This window comes from Kwoniella europaea, chromosome 2 (assembly GCF_036810445.1).
Source record: "Kwoniella europaea PYCC6329 chromosome 2, complete sequence".
Lineage (NCBI taxonomy): Eukaryota > Fungi > Basidiomycota > Tremellomycetes > Tremellales > Cryptococcaceae > Kwoniella > Kwoniella europaea.
Genome location: NC_089488.1, coordinates 3127003 through 3145185, shown reverse-complemented (window position 1 = coordinate 3145185; position 18183 = coordinate 3127003). Strand labels below are relative to the sequence as shown.

General features: G+C 43.7%; 6 protein-coding genes across 6 annotated transcripts; 4 read left to right on the top strand and 2 right to left on the bottom strand.

The window, feature by feature from the left end:
- Nucleotides 1-675: 675 nt before the first annotated feature.
- Nucleotides 676-3814, top strand: V865_007527 (uncharacterized protein; the record flags this gene model as incomplete). The annotated part of the gene is made up of 12 exons (XM_066231274.1): nucleotides 676-1290; nucleotides 1432-1764; nucleotides 1874-1910; nucleotides 1969-1991; nucleotides 2066-2202; nucleotides 2292-2433; nucleotides 2503-2626; nucleotides 2719-2974; nucleotides 3060-3082; nucleotides 3158-3262; nucleotides 3387-3549; nucleotides 3631-3814. 12 exons carry the CDS (start codon nucleotides 676-678, stop codon nucleotides 3812-3814), a joined length of 2142 nt encoding a protein of 713 aa, XP_066087371.1.
- A 415-nt stretch (nucleotides 3815-4229) lies between these two features.
- V865_007526 (uncharacterized protein) lies at nucleotides 4230-6830 on the top strand (the record flags this gene model as incomplete). Its single annotated transcript, XM_066231273.1, has 6 exons — nucleotides 4230-4655; nucleotides 4756-5025; nucleotides 5116-5559; nucleotides 5693-6148; nucleotides 6257-6409; nucleotides 6513-6830. The coding sequence occupies 6 exons, from the start codon at nucleotides 4230-4232 to the stop codon at nucleotides 6828-6830; spliced, it is 2067 nt and encodes a 688-aa protein (XP_066087370.1).
- Nucleotides 6831-7339: 509 nt separating this feature from the next.
- Nucleotides 7340-10152, top strand: V865_007525 (uncharacterized protein; the record flags this gene model as incomplete). The annotated part of the gene is made up of 5 exons (XM_066231272.1): nucleotides 7340-7804; nucleotides 7912-8449; nucleotides 8539-8721; nucleotides 8793-9735; nucleotides 9822-10152. The coding sequence occupies 5 exons, from the start codon at nucleotides 7340-7342 to the stop codon at nucleotides 10150-10152; spliced, it is 2460 nt and encodes an 819-aa protein (XP_066087369.1).
- Nucleotides 10153-10563: 411 nt separating this feature from the next.
- On the bottom strand, nucleotides 10564-12522 carry V865_007524 (glucosamine-6-phosphate deaminase; the record flags this gene model as incomplete). The annotated part of the gene is made up of 7 exons (XM_066231271.1): nucleotides 10564-10841; nucleotides 10978-11044; nucleotides 11173-11328; nucleotides 11569-11801; nucleotides 12005-12089; nucleotides 12246-12420; nucleotides 12506-12522. The coding sequence occupies 7 exons, from the start codon at nucleotides 12520-12522 to the stop codon at nucleotides 10564-10566; spliced, it is 1011 nt and encodes a 336-aa protein (XP_066087368.1).
- Nucleotides 12523-13793: 1271 nt separating this feature from the next.
- Nucleotides 13794-15464, bottom strand: V865_007523 (uncharacterized protein; the record flags this gene model as incomplete). Its single annotated transcript, XM_066231270.1, has 8 exons — nucleotides 13794-13997; nucleotides 14194-14328; nucleotides 14403-14577; nucleotides 14648-14721; nucleotides 14787-14820; nucleotides 14879-14937; nucleotides 15068-15201; nucleotides 15365-15464. The coding sequence occupies 8 exons, from the start codon at nucleotides 15462-15464 to the stop codon at nucleotides 13794-13796; spliced, it is 915 nt and encodes a 304-aa protein (XP_066087367.1).
- Nucleotides 15465-15860: 396 nt separating this feature from the next.
- V865_007522 (uncharacterized protein) lies at nucleotides 15861-17764 on the top strand (the record flags this gene model as incomplete). Its single annotated transcript, XM_066231269.1, has 10 exons — nucleotides 15861-15961; nucleotides 16037-16075; nucleotides 16193-16292; nucleotides 16388-16480; nucleotides 16540-16707; nucleotides 16908-17059; nucleotides 17184-17222; nucleotides 17302-17383; nucleotides 17563-17640; nucleotides 17693-17764. 10 exons carry the CDS (start codon nucleotides 15861-15863, stop codon nucleotides 17762-17764), a joined length of 924 nt encoding a protein of 307 aa, XP_066087366.1.
- Between the last annotated feature and the right edge of the window lie 419 nt (nucleotides 17765-18183).

Below are 18183 nucleotides of genomic sequence, written 5' to 3'. Positions count from 1 at the left end.
AACGACACCGAGGGAGATATTCGTATTGTAAATTTCACTCAATTCCTCTATTTTACATTAATTTTAGGTTTTACATTGATTGTATATATATATAGGTCTGCCTGTCTGTTGCACATATATTTTTTTCACTATTGTTGATTCCGTATATAATCAAGTACTATGCATTACCATCATTATTCCCATTGATATGTAATGCATCAAAGAGATGGGATTGTGGGAATCGATCCAGGTACACCCACACCCGCACCCCACCATACCCGCTCTCAGTTTTCCGAGACATTCGCATGACATGACGCGAGAAAACTAATATTCGGGACGAGAAGTACGCGTCTGGAGAAGATGACAAAAGACGGGATGGCATGGATCTGTGGGACTTCCACTGACCTCTTGTATCGCATCTTGACTTGTCGACTAGTGCACGGACGTAGGTCAATAGTCACACAGTGCACAGACGGAGACGGGCGTGTCATCAAGGAGGGATCGTCAGAACCATCACGTTCGTCACCATCCATTCGCCTGTCACCTGGACAAGTCCAAAGTTGAATTGAAGAATCAAGAATAGACCAATACCGATACCAATCTGATCATTGAATCGAATCATCTTATCTCTGCATGGCCATTTTCACTCCTATCAATCGAAACTTTCAATTGACACTTACGGATAGGAAATAGGACATGGCCATCCGCCTACCCGCCCCTCGAAGGGGTATTCGATCCCTCCTGGTCCTCTTAACCCTCCTGCTCGTCCCTTACCTCCTACTCAAACACCTATCTTCAATAAAAGGAGAAGACGACTTACCACGTACGAACTCGGACTTGCTGAAAAATAGATTAGAAGGAAGGAGGGACGAGCTGGTGTTGAATGATGATGAAGAACAGGGAAATCAATTGCCTTTTGGTCTAAATAGGTTTTTTGATGATGATGATGATGACGAGGAGGAAGAAGGACCTAGTAGGATGGGAAGGAGCAAGAATAGACCCGTAGACGATGATGATGACGAGTTAAGGACGGGCAGGAAGAAAAGACCCATGAAACCAATAGCAGAACATCGATTCCTGCCCAATGGTCTACTCATACCTAACGTTCACTCCCCTCATCCGATATTCGAACTTATTTCAAGATCTAAGAAAAATTGGCAAAAGAAGATAGACAAGCAAAGTAAGAGTTTATCAGAGGCTGTTGATGAGTATAGAAGAAGGTATGCTAGAAATCCACCCAAGGGATTTGAGAGATGGTGGGCTTATACGGAGAGGAATGGAGTGGGGTTGAGAGATGAATATGATCAGATTGTGAGTGGTCTGCAATTTAACTATGTAGAGCGAAAATCCTTTCGTTCGTTCGTTCTTTCGAGTATCTGGATATGAGATATAGACAGAATCACACCTTGACTATGATATTTGAATACTGATCTGATCTCATCTCACTATCAGTATCACGACCTGGAACCTTTCCATGCCCTACCTCCATCGAAGATCCAATCCCTCCTCAAAGACTCATCGGAAATGTCAGGGATGTACACCATCTCCTGTCCTGGTATACAATCACATAACAATAGAAATGGAAACAATCACAAATCATCTTCATCATCGAAATGCGTTTATAAGATTGTTGAAACAGGTTTGAATGAAGAAGGGAAGAGAGTAGCGAAGGAACGTGCGAAAGAGCAATTGGGATTGTTGGAGAGTATAGAAGGATTGTTGGAACCTGTGAAAGTCACGATGTATAGTCATGATGTTCCTTGGCAATTTGTTGGACATGAATATGTAAGTGTGGATCTTTTCGTTGAGCTGTAACTGTAACTGTCAAAAGAGTTATCATCGATGTTGTGAAAATGATCAGACTGATGCTAATGATGCTTTTGATGTCATACAGAAAGGAGCTCTGGAAGATGCCTCTGCAGTAGGGGAATGTGAGTGCTGTCCTGAGTTCCCTTATTCGCAGAAGCTAATCACGAGTACCTTGAACAGTCTTCGATCCGACTGAACATGAGGTTAGTCGAATGATATTCTTCCATCTCAGTCATTTTTCGATAGATCATGCTGACATCTCTATGACCCTTGCCAGATCGACACGGCACATCTCGGTTGGGCATCAGCTTGCGCACCTCACAAACCCCTTCGACACGATTACGATCCGGATATCTTACCTGATTTAGATGGTTTGTGGAATGGAGATAAAAGTTTCGTATGGGATCATAAAGCGTGAGTGGCGTCCCATATCAAGGTTTGACCAAGAGGAATTATGTTCTTTGGCTGCAAAGTTTTGATGAACTAAGGATCTTCCTGGATAGAACCATGGACCCATGTATACATCCCACTTTGACTCACCTCGTTGGATTCTTGTCTGGACACGGTAAAGGTCCTGCACCGAGTAAAGAGCTTTATCCTGTTTTGGCAATGTGTAAAACCACTTTACACGCTGATGTCTTAGGGGTGAGTAACTATATCCCAATTTCACTTGCGCATCAGACTAACAGGCTGTATCGATTTGGTTGTCGACAGGTTTCGATGGAAGCTTGGACGGAAGATGTGGGTGATGATCCAGCTTGGGAAGATAAGAAGGACGATAGGATGTTATGGAGGGGTAAAACTACGGGTATATACTTTAGAGATGAAGTACCGTGGCGTGAGTGACATTCACAATACTGAATTCCGAAGATTGTGCTTAAGTCACACGAATTAATAATCACGATAACTGATCCTTTTCGTGAAAATCAGATATATCCCAACGGGTCAACTTGGTCTCCCGCTCAGCCGAACCAATAGGTCATGTACCTGTATTCGACGTACCACCTTCTTACAACCCTAACAAACCCGTTGGTGAACCCCACAACGTACCCCTCTCACAGCTCAATGCGGAATTGATGGATGTTGCGTTTGTAGATGAGGCTATACAATGTGATCCAATGGTGTGTAGGAGAGTTCAGGCAGGGTATAAGTTTGGTTCGAGGAAGGATTGGTCTCAGGGGAATCAGTAGGTCACTTTATTGGGGTCCAGGTTGGTTCTCATATACACAGTAAGAAGAGCTGACGTTGGGGTGATTATTCGTTATGTGTAGATACAAATATCTTCTCGATATAGGTGAGCCTTACTGTCATGGCATGTCTAGCTAAGGAAGAAATAGCTGAGCTGATTTACTTTATGATGGGGGAACAGATGGGAATGGTTGGAGCGCCAGGTTTAAGAGATTGATGACTACCAATTCTGTCGTATTGAAATCTACGATCTTCCCCGAGTGGTATACGGATAGAATACAGCCTTGTGAGTCGTACTATCACTATGTCACAATCTGAAAAATTCCGTCATTGTTTCAAGATTCGCTTAACAGGATGATTCGGGTAATCTACAAGTACCGTCAAGCTGATGTCCGTTGGATGTAATTTAGGGGTCCATTACATCCCTATCAAAGCTGATCTCACCGATTTATACGATGTCTTATCATTCTTCCGAGGAGGACATGACGATATGGCCAGAGAGATTGCTATGGAAGGTAAAAAATGGTCGAAATCGTTTTGGAGGAAAGAGGATATGATCGCTTATCAGTTTAGGTAAGTCATGTCCTGTCTGTTCTGCTTCAAATTTAAAGAGAAAGCCGAAGCTGAATTGTGGTTGTTCTGGATCTATTGTAGGCTATTCCTTGAATACGCTAGATTGCTGGCTGATGATAGGGAAGAAGCTTCTTTCCACTTGAGAGGTGATGATCTGAGGAAAAGAGACGAGGAATATACAGAGATTGAAGATGATGTGTTTGTAGAGGTGGAGGGCGAAGTGGTAGATGAAATGGATAAAGAAGATCCATTGTCTGAAATATGAATATAAACTCCATATAGAATAACCTCATGTTCTCTCTCTGTCTCTCATTGATATACATATATAATCTCTGTTTATCGTCTATGTTGTATGCATCTTGGGCATGGATCGTCGACCTTTCTTTGCCCTCCCCTTCACCCGTGATACTCTACGTGTGCCACTTTCAATCTGATTGGGATTTGATTCCGTCATCACTCATTACGGCTCTGTCTGATGCGGTGCCAGCGTCAAGTCGATACCCGGACCACCCATCCAACTCGATTCATCACTCATCAATCATCAGCCGAATAGACTACCCTACAGCTTATCTCAGGTCATACTCCAATACCACACTAGCCATCAACGTGGCCGACATCAACTCATCATCGACCTAAGGATACTGATTTTATTCTCCTGCACGTTCAACTCCCAATCCACCATGAATCGTTCAACCTCCCCACCCCCGAATCCATTCTCAGATTCCCCCTCCCTTTCTCCCGCTCCTACACCACCTCCCCCACACGCTCACACCGGTAATTCTCGACCCGCGTCGCCCTCTTCCGGTATTCCATCATCTGTAGGATCACCATCTTCCATCGCTGGACATCTCAAGAAACCATCTTCCCTAATCAGCGCAGCAAGCGGTTCCCCTCCTCCAACCCATCGAGCGAGTTTTCCAGATCCATCGAAATTACCTAGAAATAGTTCTGGTAATCTGACGATCAACGGACCGAAAGTAAAGACTGGATATTGCTGTGAAAAGGATAAAGAGATCGCGTTAGGTGAAGAAGTTCATATTGTAGATGCGTTCAAGACTACAGAAGGTGGGAAAGCAAGTTATATAACTTATGTGATTCAATTGGGTGTAAGTACCTTTAATCTTGCTTCTCGGCGTGCATATCCATCTGGCTCAGGTAAGATCTAAAAGAACACTGTACTGACCAATAACTGAACCCTGCTTGTAGACACATACCACCCGCAGACGATACTCTGCATTCTTATCACTCCATCAAGCGTTGACGGGATTATACCCTGTCCTGATTATCCCCCCAATCCCATCGAAGCAGTCTCTGACGGATTACGCGGTCAAAGGCCAAACGAAAGCTAAGGAAGATGCTACGGTCATAGCTAGACGTAAAAGGTTGTTGGAAGATTTCTTGAGGAGGGTGCTTAGACATCCTATTTTAGGTGGAGAACATATTGTACATCGGTTCCTAGAGGATGGGGTTAGCTGGGTAAGTCAAATGCCAATATCGGTCTACCTCATTATGGTTATGTCTGATTGTTTAGGAGCATTCACGCTGATACGCTCATGCTCTTTACAGAACGAGGTCCTTCACTCACCACCCATCTCACTCCTTCCTAAAAACCCTTTACATGCCCCCTCTCACAACCCGACTTTCCAACCTGCTTCACCCACCTCCGATCAACCTTCGGCATCCACTGCAGCAGGTGGAGGAAGTACATCAACATCATATATAGCTCATCACCTCTTACCTACACCTTCACCTTCCCATCCATTGAAAAAGCCCGATCAGCGATTCATAGATTCGGAAGTGTTTACTGAAAAATTCCAAAATCATTTTACGGGAACGATGGAGAAGGTAAATCGAAGAGTTACGAAAAGATGGACGGAACGCGCGGGAGATATGAGCGAATTGGGTGCTGTATGGAATGGTTTTAGTCTGGTGGAACAAGGTAAATTGGGTGAGGCGGTGGAAAAAGTCGGTCAGGCTGTTGATCAGGAGTATCTGGCTACTGCTGCTTTGGTGGGTCTTTTCCACCTTATCACCTATATCTCTCTTGACGCAACATCGGTCGATTCTATCCCCATGACCTTTCGGTTTCGCACTTTCAGCCGTTGTGTGTCGGTGTGATCCAAGCTAATAAGCATACTCTTAGCTCCAAGCATGGGAACGAACTACCACCGAACCCCTACACATATACAGTCAATTCGCATCCTTGATCAGACAAAGGTTGTCGTTTAGACATCAGAAACATGTCCAGTACGAACTTGTACAAGAAGCTTTGGAAACTCAGAAAGATAAATTGGAGTTACTTGAAAATGCCGAAAGGGAAGCTAGGAGATTGGAAGAGGCTTTGGAACGTGGTGGTAGAGGATTATCATCGTCTACTTCCGCCTCGCAATTTGATTCTCCCCCAGTCACTGCTACTCAACCTCAGCCGGAGGAAAATCGATATCAACAGGAAGAAAGAAGAGCGAGGACCAGTACGAGTACAGGTCAGGGCTTTGGGTTGTTATCGGCTGTGAAGCATAGTTTGAGTGGGATGATGGATGTTGATCCTGAAGCTACGAGGAGAGCTAATATTGGAAAGACCAGAGATAATATCTCTCAGGTGCGTTATTTGCATTATGATCTATATCATCATTGTCGATATTGTGCGAACCTGCGACAATATGTGATCCAGGTGAAGCAGATGCTAAATCATGTGTCTTGTGCATAGCTCGAAGACTCTCTGCAAGCATCGGCTCAAGACCTGAAATACGCTTCTACCACCCTGCAAGCTGATCTGGATCGGTTCCAAAGGCAGAAGGTGGCAGATCTGAGGAATCTGGCTATCCAGTTATCCAAAGTCCACAGAGAGTGGTGTAAGCAGGTTAGTAATGCTAATTCCGCTAATCCAGATACCTGCTCTTCCCGTCATGTATGTTCATACGAGCTCGGTGTGACTGATGATTCTTCTTGACTGGACTCCCCAGAATCTCGAAGCATGGCAAGCTGCTCAAGCTGCTATTAGCGAGATCGACAACCACCCCAACCAGCCGCCAGCTCAAGCTCAACCTGCCCAACAAGATACCCTAGGTGGACCAAGTACAAGTGAACAGACAACTTCTAGCACCATGGGAATGGGCAATATGAGATCTGAGATTGAAAGAGTCGAAGCTGCCAATAAACCATTACCTTTACCTGAAAGGGATGAAGTGGACACGCCTTTCGATGAGAATGAGGAGGAGGAGAACCAAGGTAAAGGTAAAGAGAAGGCGAAAGAGAAGGAAGGTCCGTTAGGTCCGTTGTAACTGGATGATTTGTAGATACACAAGTGATTTGTAAGACAGATAGATGATGTGGATGATCGTATGGTTGTTTCGTGACTGCATGTACACATGTACACAGAGATGAGAGATGATCTTGCCGTCATACTATTCATGGTGATGGGCTGCGACCCTGAACCACGTGGCACTGTTTGGGATGGGATGGGATGTGCCAACTGAAGAGCAAAGTCAGTCGCGGGCATAAACAACGGTAACAGCACTCTCTCCTTCAACTGGACAAACCTTTTCATCTCTACTCCATATACATATACATACATAAACATAAACAGATACTACATCACCAGCACCCACTACTGTCTTGGTTGGTCTTGCTAATATCATCTAGCGGTGCTTCCTCGCTCAGCCGCACCATTTCAAGTCACTTCTGAATCTCATTATTTGCGAGTAAACAACCCATAACAAAAACAACAGAACCGTACTTGGATCCTCTTCCCTTCCTCTGCTCGAGTGAGCAAAATCATCAACCATCAATCATGGACCCAGAACCCATACTTCCCTCAAATTCCGATCTCGAACGTAGGAGATTGGAGTCGACTATCGATAACGATCTCGGTTCACTATCATTGTCATCCCTACCCACTTCCACTACTACAACCCACTCATTCATCTCATCAGGTTCATCTACCATATCGATGGAGTACCCTAGAGCAGAGACCATGTCTTTTTCTTATCAGCCGCATCATCACCATGGACCAGATGGAACACCCAGAGCAGCAGGTAGGATGCCCTCGAGGATAAGCAGTTTCGGCGCTCCGGAACACAGTATGTTCGTCGGTGCTTCTCCCGTATCGACTGCTGGGCACCATGCTAGTGCTGTCACACTTGGTGCAGGGGTGTTTGGAAAGAGGGATGAAGGGAATGGGAACACGAGCGAGTTTGATCCGGAGAGAAGTTTGGGTAGGTTGGTGGGTGAGTTGGGGAGAGTGATGGGAAGTGATGTGAGTTGTTTTGATTTGATTTGTTTGTTTATTTGGTTTAACGAAACTCAAGATGTTGGATATGTAAGATAACCAAAAGCTGACTTTGTGAATGATCGTATATGCAGAAACTCCCCTCGCGTCCAACTTCACCATTCTCTCCTCCAAGATCACCATCTCCTTTACCATCCCTAATGCAAAACAACAACCAAGCTGCCAATCTATCTTTCACCCTCAATCGAAATGATCCATTACTCAGTCCACCATCAAGTGGTGGTGAACAAACTATCACTCAGAAGAATCTTCCGTCAAATTCAAATTCCAGATTCTCATCGCTAGCTAGAGAATTGGGCGAAGAGATTCAAAATGCCAGAAAACAAAAATACCGACAACAACAACAACAACAACCCAGAAGAGCGTTGAGCGACTCAACTACACATAATATCCAAACTCCAGCTCCAATCTCCCATGCGAGAAAGGGAGACAGAGGTGATAGAATCAAGATGTTACAAGGTGAAAATCGACGATCCGCCAGTGCACCTATCCGAACCAACAAGGATGATTCCATGGATGTTACGGGTTATACCAATCTGATGGCTACTCCTGCGAAAGGTGGGGAGTATGGGACGTTGGGTAAGAATGGAGAAGTAGGCGGGGAGACTGGTGGTGAGCATATGTCAACTTCATCTAACTCATTCCCTTGTCAACGATATACCTTAATGGACAGACAGAAGCTGACGATTGATCAACTACAGCAAACATCGCTGGAACCCTTGCAACCCTCAATGCGAGACTACGCGCTCTGGAAACGGAGAATTCTGTCTCTCGTCGGCGAGTTAGAGAACTTGAAGATGAGCTTGAAAAAGCTAGAGCGGAAGTGGAAATGGCTAAACAAGATGGCGGAAAAAGATTACGAGATGTCATTGGCGAGAAATCAGGTGAGCTAATCTTTCAGTGCAGAGAAAAAGATTATGTTCATAAACTGACTTAATGTTCGTATGGTATAAAGCACTCGAAGATCTTGTGAAATCCCTTCGATCACACCTTGCTCGTCTTACAGTGGAAGTAGAATCCAACAAAGCTTTAATCAACGAACTTCGCTCTGCCTCTTCTTCATCGCCTCCACGTAAACACAATCCTGTTGTGCCCGGATCACCAAGTGTGAAATCTGAACTTGCAGCTTTACGACGAGAGATCGAAAGGTTAACTCAAGAAGTAGCTAGATTAGGTGGGATCGTTGAGGAAGGCTTGGAAACGCGGAAGAAAGCCCGTGGAGAGAGGACGGTGAGAATGGAAAGGGAGGAGATGGAGAGGCTCGTTAGACAGGTGATGGATGAAGAGAATGATGCTCAAAAGAATGTGGTGGAACCTTCAAAATTGAGACAGGGTCTACATACCGCTGCTTCTACTTCACCTACACTGGCACCTCCTACTGTCCAACCTGTGAGGATCGCCAAATCCACTAACCGACAACATCAACTCACACCGCCTCCTTCGGAAGATGACGATGAGTTGAGATCGCCTACACCAGTATCACGATCCAACTCGCGTCAAGGATCACTACTCGATCAGCAGTATCCAACCCAGAAGTCGAAGATGAAGTCAAAATCGAATAAAAGAGTCTCACACGATATTACCGCTACTAGCGCGGGAGGTCCATCATCGCCTTTCCCAAGTATCCTAGGCGATGAGCAAGAAGCGGAATTCTTCTCGCCTTCGACACGCAGAACCCAGACTCAGACTCAAACTCAAACTCGAACGCAGGATAGGGCTTTTGTTGAAACTCAAGCTGAGATCAGGAGCAAAGCACCTTCGGGAAATGGCCAAAGATCTACCTCAGGTAGTGGCACTGGTTCTGCTAGAAGAGGATTGGACGGCGAGGAATTACCTCCTCAAACTGTGTTGAGCAGGGTGGTAAGGGAGTTGGAAGATGATTTTGAGCATTATAAAACGTGAGTGCAAAGTCTCTATGTAAAAGCCAAACACAAGGACTAGGATTAATCTTGGCTTTGATATTGGTATTGGTTTTGGAATATAGGATTTATTCTGAATTAGCCGATCAATACAAGTTACTCGACCCAGCGTCAATCTCATCGAAGAGACACGTCTTAGCTGAACATCTAAGAGAGGTGATCGATGTATTGGAATCGAAAGCAGATCAGATTGGTGATTTGTATGAACTCCTTGAGTTTAGGGATAAGCCATTATCTGATGCTCAAAACAAGGATGGGAATGGTCGATGGGTAGGTAAGAGTGTAGGCGACGTATTGAGGATGGTGAAGAGTTCTTTAGGGGAGGAAGTATGGAGGAGGTTGGAAGGTGATTTAGGACATGGGCATGGAAGGAAGAAAGGTGGGAAAGAGATATAACAGGAATTGTTGATGAAGATTAAGATAGATAAAAGAAGAGAGAACAGTGGTTTGTAAGATATGTCGTTTTGGATGGACCCATAGAGTGGATTGTGATTAATACTCATACCTCGATATCAGTCTTGTTAATTCTAGTGCTTTTCTCTCTTGATCGTATATATATATATATATACATATATACATATTTGTATATCCCCTTTTTTGGTTAGGTTGGAGCGATCAGCGACGGATGCGTAATTCATACAGCATAGTATAAGTTCTCTTTTCGATGGATGGGTCATAAATGCATTGTAAAGTATCATATCGTCTCATCGATATCAAAATCAAAACATTTCATCACTATCCTGTTCATCGTGAGCACACAAATCGACATACTGCGATATAAGATGCGGTTTATTCATCGTAAACAAATCAAAGACAATTACAATCTTGATCGCCTTGATCATCATGATTATCGTTATCTTCCAATTTCTCATCAATTTCGATATTACCTTGGGAAAGTAAGGTCATATAAGAATTACCACCTTGTTTCTTTGATTCAGTATCTTGGTTAGTATTGATCGCTCTACCTTGAATACCAGATGTTTGACAATCTCTGCTAACACCAGGTCGTCCAATGGATGAAGTCATAGAACCCCGTTGACATGGTGGTTGGCAAGTAAGATAATCTTTGACCGTCTTTCTCAGATCTGAAGGAGTATCATATCAAGTCAAAATCAACGTGAACGATTGATTGCCTTTGCTGGCGATACGTTACATTTTCACATGAAGAAAAGAAGTGTGTGAATTTGAGGATCGGAGGAGAAAAAAATCTTGAACACTCACTTTGACTAGCTTCGTCGTCAGTGACGAGAATGACTTTCTCATGTAATTGCAATGCCGAAGCGGGGCACTATCAGTAAAGTATGAGCATGTCCAGAGATTAGTGTTAAAAGCACTATCCATTGTCGATCACTCAAACGACAGACTATATAGATAGAAGAATTGCTCGGATCAGATGGATACATACAGGTGACTTACCAAGTGGTTTACCCCATCTTCCATCGCTTTCCTCACTGCCTCTGCCTTCTTCTGGCCAATTGCCAAGACGACTATTTCCTGGGAATCGATGATCGTGCCGACTCCCATCGAAAGGGCATGTCTGGGTACTTCACTTGGATCATCGAAGAACCTGGCCTGGGAACAATCATCAGCCACTTGTTACTCAAATGATAATTTTCGGTTGCTTAGAGATGTACAGTGAGCGTACACCATGAGAATGGAGATTGGGGATTTAACAAGACCATTGAATAAGGGATAATGAACAAGCCCAGTTGACGGATATATGTACAATAGTAGAATGAAGACAATAACATGACAAGAAAAGATACCACACGGCCCAACCACGATTGTTGGAGATTCATATGAGTTACTCACATTTACTTTCCTAGTTCCCTCATTCAACTTCACGACCCTCGTTCTTCCCCTAAAACTCGAACAGGGTTCGTTAAATGCTATATGCCCATTCTCACCTATACCCATGAACAGGAGATGTATACCCCCAAGGGAAGTGATGAGACTTTCGTATGATGCGCAGGACTCTTGGGGGGTCGTGTGGGGTGGGATGGGTAGGCCAGGTAAGAGGTGGAATTGGTTTGAGGGGATGTCAACTGATTAATACCGATAATGGATCACATTAGAAGGAATTGATCAGCGTTTTCACCATTTATTTAGATTCTAAGTTACTGCATATGTTTTATATGGGTTCAAGGCTGGACATACTGTACCTTTTGAGAAGACTAAACAAATTGTCTTACATATCAGCACCACAGAAGCGATTTCTAAACTCATTTTCGGATGGGATGATACTTACAGTTCTCTTCCATGAATTGATAATAACTCTGCGGATGATCCGAACTCAATCCAACATATTCGTCCAGATTTATAGTGATGACATGCTACAAACGATGATCGATGAGTTACACTGTTAGCCATTGGATCAGACCAACTCCAAAAAACAAAACCCAGGATAAGAGCATGAGAATTATGACGAGACGAGCAATCATTGAGATCAATTTCTTTTTGAAATTGAGATTGAGATCAAATTTACCCACCTCAAAACTAATTTCACCCCCTTCACATTTTCTAGCCAATTCCTTATATACCAGCAAAGGCGTACTTCCAGTAGGTAGACACAATACGAATTTTCGATTCTGAGTGGGTTCGAAAGTGTTGATTCGGTTGATTATCAGCGATGCAACATACTTGGAGGCTTCTTCTTTAGTTGGGCTGTAATTGGATATCAACCAAGGAAACAAGTGATGTTTAGTTGTTTAGTGTTACTGATTCATCGATCGTGTTATGATATACTCACTGGTTGGAGAGATACATGATTGCCTATATTCGTCAATGTTTTCAGTACAACGTCAGATCAGTAAACTTGGTGTGTTATGTGATTAGTCAGTAAAGTAGACGTTGGTATTATTCTTATCAATCGTTGATTCTGCTTTATTCGTTGAAGGGTTGAAGGCAATGTACATATATATGTTTGAGAAGGTATAATCATAGATATGTACGTTCGATATGATCGGATGGAAGGTGTAGGAGAAGTCACAGATCAAAGGAAAGAAGGGAAAGAAGACTGAATGGTCGTCTTGAGACGATACGAGATCCTTTGATGATCTTGAAAGAAGTGCAAGTGGATTGCCGTATAGAGCAACTTGGGCGGATCAGAGGACTTTTCGAGTCGATCTGAGATCGTCAGGGAGATATCGGACTTCAAGCTTGAGGAATGAAATATCCAAGGAAAGTTTTTTGGAGTGAGAGGATGAGGATGTGTGATATCTGCAAGCAACAGTTGAAGCTGATGCGATATGATATATGTCCCAGAACGAATACGAATAAGAGATGAGGGGAATCGAAAGATCCTATACAAGTGAAAAACAAATATTGTGCATACTGATATTACATATAATATACCCATCTGTATCTATATCTACAACCTCATACATAATAAACGCATGCGAAGAAACCTAAATGATTCAAGTCATTTCATCAGCTATCATTCTTCCACTTTTCAATCAACCAATATGAACATAGAAGACAGTATCGTATCAGAAGGCGTCTACGAGCGTATAATGTAGAAAGCGCCTGTTATAAGGTCGTCCCCATATGAACGGTAAGACTGGTGCCAACGTAGTCATCATGAAAGTGTGGAGTAGAGCGAGTGAGGATATTGTGAGGAAGAAAGAGAGTAAACATGACGGAGATAGTACTCACCGTGAGAATAGTCTACGAAAATGGCAGTTGCGAGTACATAGATATACTGTCATGAATAAGAATGAAGAGAGACAGAAGAAGAAAAGGGAAACGAAGCACAAAGACTTCAAAGGTTCAGAAATTTGTCGATTCGTACATTTCAATCACTCAATCAATGAGTGACGTGGCATTTTTTGCATAACTGAATATCATCGTCTGTTGTTCTCCGGATCATTGACCAGTCACAGTTTACAGTACATGCCAAGTACTATGCATGATGTCGACGAATAGCTCCGGACACTGGGACATGAATCAGGGGACGTGCATGCTCGCATTGGGACCATCATCGGTCTTTGTACAGTTTATACATCTAAAAAATCATATCATATATACTCCCATACTGACTAACTATCAATCTCCATACCTTCCTCACCACCCGCTCCAGCACCAGTAGGTACAGCGACGACTTCCACACCACCTTGATCTTTACCTGCTCCAGTGGTAGATTTCACTTCCTCAGAGACGATCAGGGATCGGATAGATTCCTTCGTCCAGGCTGTGGTACCCCTTCGGAACTTGTAGTTTCGAGATTTGAGACCTCGTTCGTTCTGAAATTATACACAGAATCAGCATAAGTTGTAGCGGAATGATGTCATATGTATAGATGAGTAGGGGTGATAATGTCGGACTATTATATGGAGCATTGGAAGCTTCGCTTTCATCGTGTGATGAAGCAGAGAAGAGGACTCTTTTGTCTGAAAAATTACAGAGAGGACAGAACGAAGTCGATGAACTATCACTCACAGGCATCTCATAGTTCCTTAAATTCTCCGTACCATTCTTAGTAATCACAGCCACATCTACATTGGAACCTGAACCCAGATCATTGAAGATACCCGATCTGATCGCTCTCGATACCAATGCAATAGCTTCTTCTCTCTACAATAAGCAATGCGTATATCGCTTTCGATCAGTGGGCTGTGCTTGACTACGTGTTGGCTTTGTTGACTCACCTTCATATTCTCCTTGAATGAAGATTCGAACACGGCCATAGCTGCCAAACTACCAGAACCCATCGTGACGTAAGGTAACTTATCTGTTGAACCGTGTGCGTGGACCGTGAACAGTTGAGGTCCCGTTACGTCCACTCCACCGAGTACCAAGTGTGCACCGACATGTCCTTGATACCTGAAAGGTGAAAAGCATGAGTCAAGCATGGAGGCGTCAATGCAGGAGTGATGCAGGAGTGATAACTTACCTGAACAAATACTGTTTGAGCATCGTCATGGCTGTGACTACTCTCGCTGGTCGACCTTGCGAAAGGGCATGTAGCTGGAAGGGATATGGCCAGTCAGCTATTGATGCGGAGTTGCAGCGGATCACTTAGCTATACATACCTCGAGATTCGATGAAATGAGGTTGGTGACGAATCTGTGAATATTATCGTTAGCTGATTGACCATCACATGAATGAGTCGGATTTAGCTCACTCCGTATCGGCTGCTGTACCGGCACCACAACATCTGATTTGTGGCGTGAGATAGTGGATCTATCAGATATATTTCGTCAGTAACAATCGATTGATTTGGAAATACTCATCAAAGGAAGATGACGAAGCGGATTTCAATCGTATTTCCCAAATGCAAAATTGGATGATGTGCCAATGACGTTCAACTCACCTTCTCACAATTCTTGTCAGCCACGATAGGTCCTCCCGTAGCTCTAGTATCTGCTCCCAAGCATACACCAGGTTCTTCACCTGAATCTCCTCCTCCGAAAATCACTCCTACGATGGTGGTACCGGTCGAAGTGGCTATGATGTTGATCGATATCGATATCGTGTTTATTGTCGAGGTCGATCACAGGTGAATTTCAAAGTAAAAGTATGAGAGCAGACGTCCTGGTCAGCAACTCCTCTGAATGTCTCGTACGTTGTTATATCTCGTCGTGATAAGTGAAACCCATACCACACTCACCTTTCGGTATGCCCTGTAATCTCTGACCGAAGAATTCGTTTCTGGCGTAATTGGAGAAATCGAACCCTACGTTGGGCGCTTCTACAGCTTTGGATACCATTGTTTATTGCTCCTGGTCGTATGGTTCCTGTATGGGAGTTTGGATCTAGGTATGTTGGTATGCTAGTTGATGTTGATGAGTTGAGTAATACGATGATGATATCGTCTCGACTTGGCTGAGTGAGGTTGCGATTGAACACGCGTTGTCATCAGAGGAGAGAAGGGCCCCATGTCGATGATGTGGCATACGGAGGGAGTGTCACACGGAATCAAATGTATCTTACCGTCATGAGGTGCTCCATGTTATCAGTTGGTAACGTCACTCACACACCACACCGCACCATACTATACTTGTACACAGCCATTCACGCGTACATCTTACTACTGTGACCTATATCATCCTCTTCTGCCCCTTCCCATCAACACCTCCCTCATCTCCATCGCATCCCAAACCAACATGCAAGCATTCAAGAACTTCCAGGCTAGTATCCCAGCACTTCCAGCAGTGGACGTTTCGGGGTTCAACAAGTCTTTCAGAAACACCGTGCAAGCTACCAGGTGAGTTTAATTAAATCATAACGAGTATCCATCAGAGACGGCTTTACTGATACGACATGTCTTGTGATGGGCCAGGGAGAGAATCGGTCAAGTTGGTCCTGATGGCATTACCGAGTCAGTCTGAGATTGCCATCTGCATTGTGTGGTGTGGTTGCAGCCCAACATTGGGAAAATCCTTATCTGGCCAGAAGATGGAACGTTCATTGATATTGATGTTGGTCTTATGTATAGATTACCAGCAGAGTACAAAGCCCTCGAAGCTAGAGTAGACGCTTTGAAGGATGTTCATCAGAAATTATTGAAGATTACCAAGGTCCACGAGAGAGAATCTGTAAGTTGTCAAGATTACTCTTACTTCTCATTGTACAGTAGGGTGAGTAAGAGATAAGCTGATAAGAGTATATATGTATATATGAATGGATATAGTACGATTACCCATCTGATATCGCCGAATCACTCAACGAAGTAGGCCATCAAGCTGCATCAGCTTGGTCTGTGTTTGCCAACAAGAACCTGAAGGTGAACTAAACTCTCTCACCTTACACAGTATGTAGTAGACTGATGATGGATGTTGATAGAATACTAACCTCCCAATTCCCATCCCATCACCATCCGCTCCTACACCTCATCAACCCAAGACCCTCCCTCACGCCATCTCAAGAGCTGCTAAAGCCGGTGCTACCGAGTTGGGTTCAGAGGATAGATTGAGTATCGCTTTGGGCGTTTACGGTGCGGCTATGGAGAAGGTGAGTGAGATGACACGATCTTGTTCAATTCCCATCAATTTCGTTCTGTCGGAATGTCACTTGTACCGTAAAGACGGATGATGAGGGTAATCCATCTCGACTGTCGCAAATTTCCCAACACTATTAAATCGTCTTCTCGTCCTTCCCCATCTGTCATGATGAGATGGGAACTGAGATGCTAATTCGCTTCCTCAATGCAGGTCGGTGACGCTCGTATCTCGCAAGATAACCTGATCGCCGACCGATTCGTCACTCCTTGGCAAGCCACTTTATCCACTTCGATCGGTCTCGCCGTCAAAGCTAGAAATAACGTAAAGACCGCTAGACTGGAGCTGGATTCAGCTAGAGCAGCGTGAGTTGTAGCTGTCCAACGAACACGAATGACATCGGCTATGACTGAAATCACATTTGCATTGTTATCCGTTCCATCGTGATCGTATGCTAACTTACTTTCCATTTGCAATGTAATGTGACAGTCTCAAATCTGCTGCTCCTGCCAAACAAGAACAAGCCAGGTGAGTTTCATTCAACGAAACCCTCATAACGCCCTCGTACATCGAACCATAGTCAGCTGATAACTCGAATGTCTGTTAGACTTCACGTAGAAGAAGCTGAAGATAAATTAGTCCAAGCTACCGAGACTGCCATCGGTCTGATGAAAGCTGTTCTTGAGAATGTGAGTGTCATCGGATTTATCTATTTGTATGATCATCTATGTTCTGTTTTGCATCATAAAAAAAGAAATGTCCCCTAAAAGTTTAGTTCTTGTCTTGATGTTCCCATAAATCAACTATCAATTATTAAGGCAATATTCCAATAGATCTTATCAGCTGACTCTGAATTTCCTTATACCAGCCCGAACCTCTTCAAAACCTTTCCAACCTCGTTAAAGCTCAATTGATCTACCACTCCACCGCAGCTGAAACTCTCAGTGTAAGCTGATTGATACTGTCAACACGACCGTCAGCTGACATATCATTGATAGGGTATTCAATCTGAGATTGAAGAAGCTGCTACTGCCGCTGAAGGTGAATATAGGACTTCAAGAGGCGCTTAGTATGTTTTCCTCAGTAAACCCTCGAAACGTCCGAGAGATGAAGGTTTGTCCCGGTTGAGTAGTGGCTTAGATTGGAAGGTTTCGCCGTTCTTTTTGTCTATTTCCTTTTTACAGTATCTATTATATCGTATCGATCATGGAATGTAATGAATTTGAATGATCATATACATATATCCACAAAGAATGATGCTCTTTTGACTACAACTAACTGACGAAAAGAGCGAAACGGAGATGATACGATAGTAATACGTTTAAGTCATTAGCATATGATGTTCTGGATGCACAGAGGAAAGTATGAGAGCACGATATGATAGTGATTATGTGAAGAAGCAGAATGATTTGTTCTGAGATGAGAGGGAACACCGACAAGCATTGAAGGGTAAAGTATATAAACGTTCACTCTGAGACACTGCAAGCAA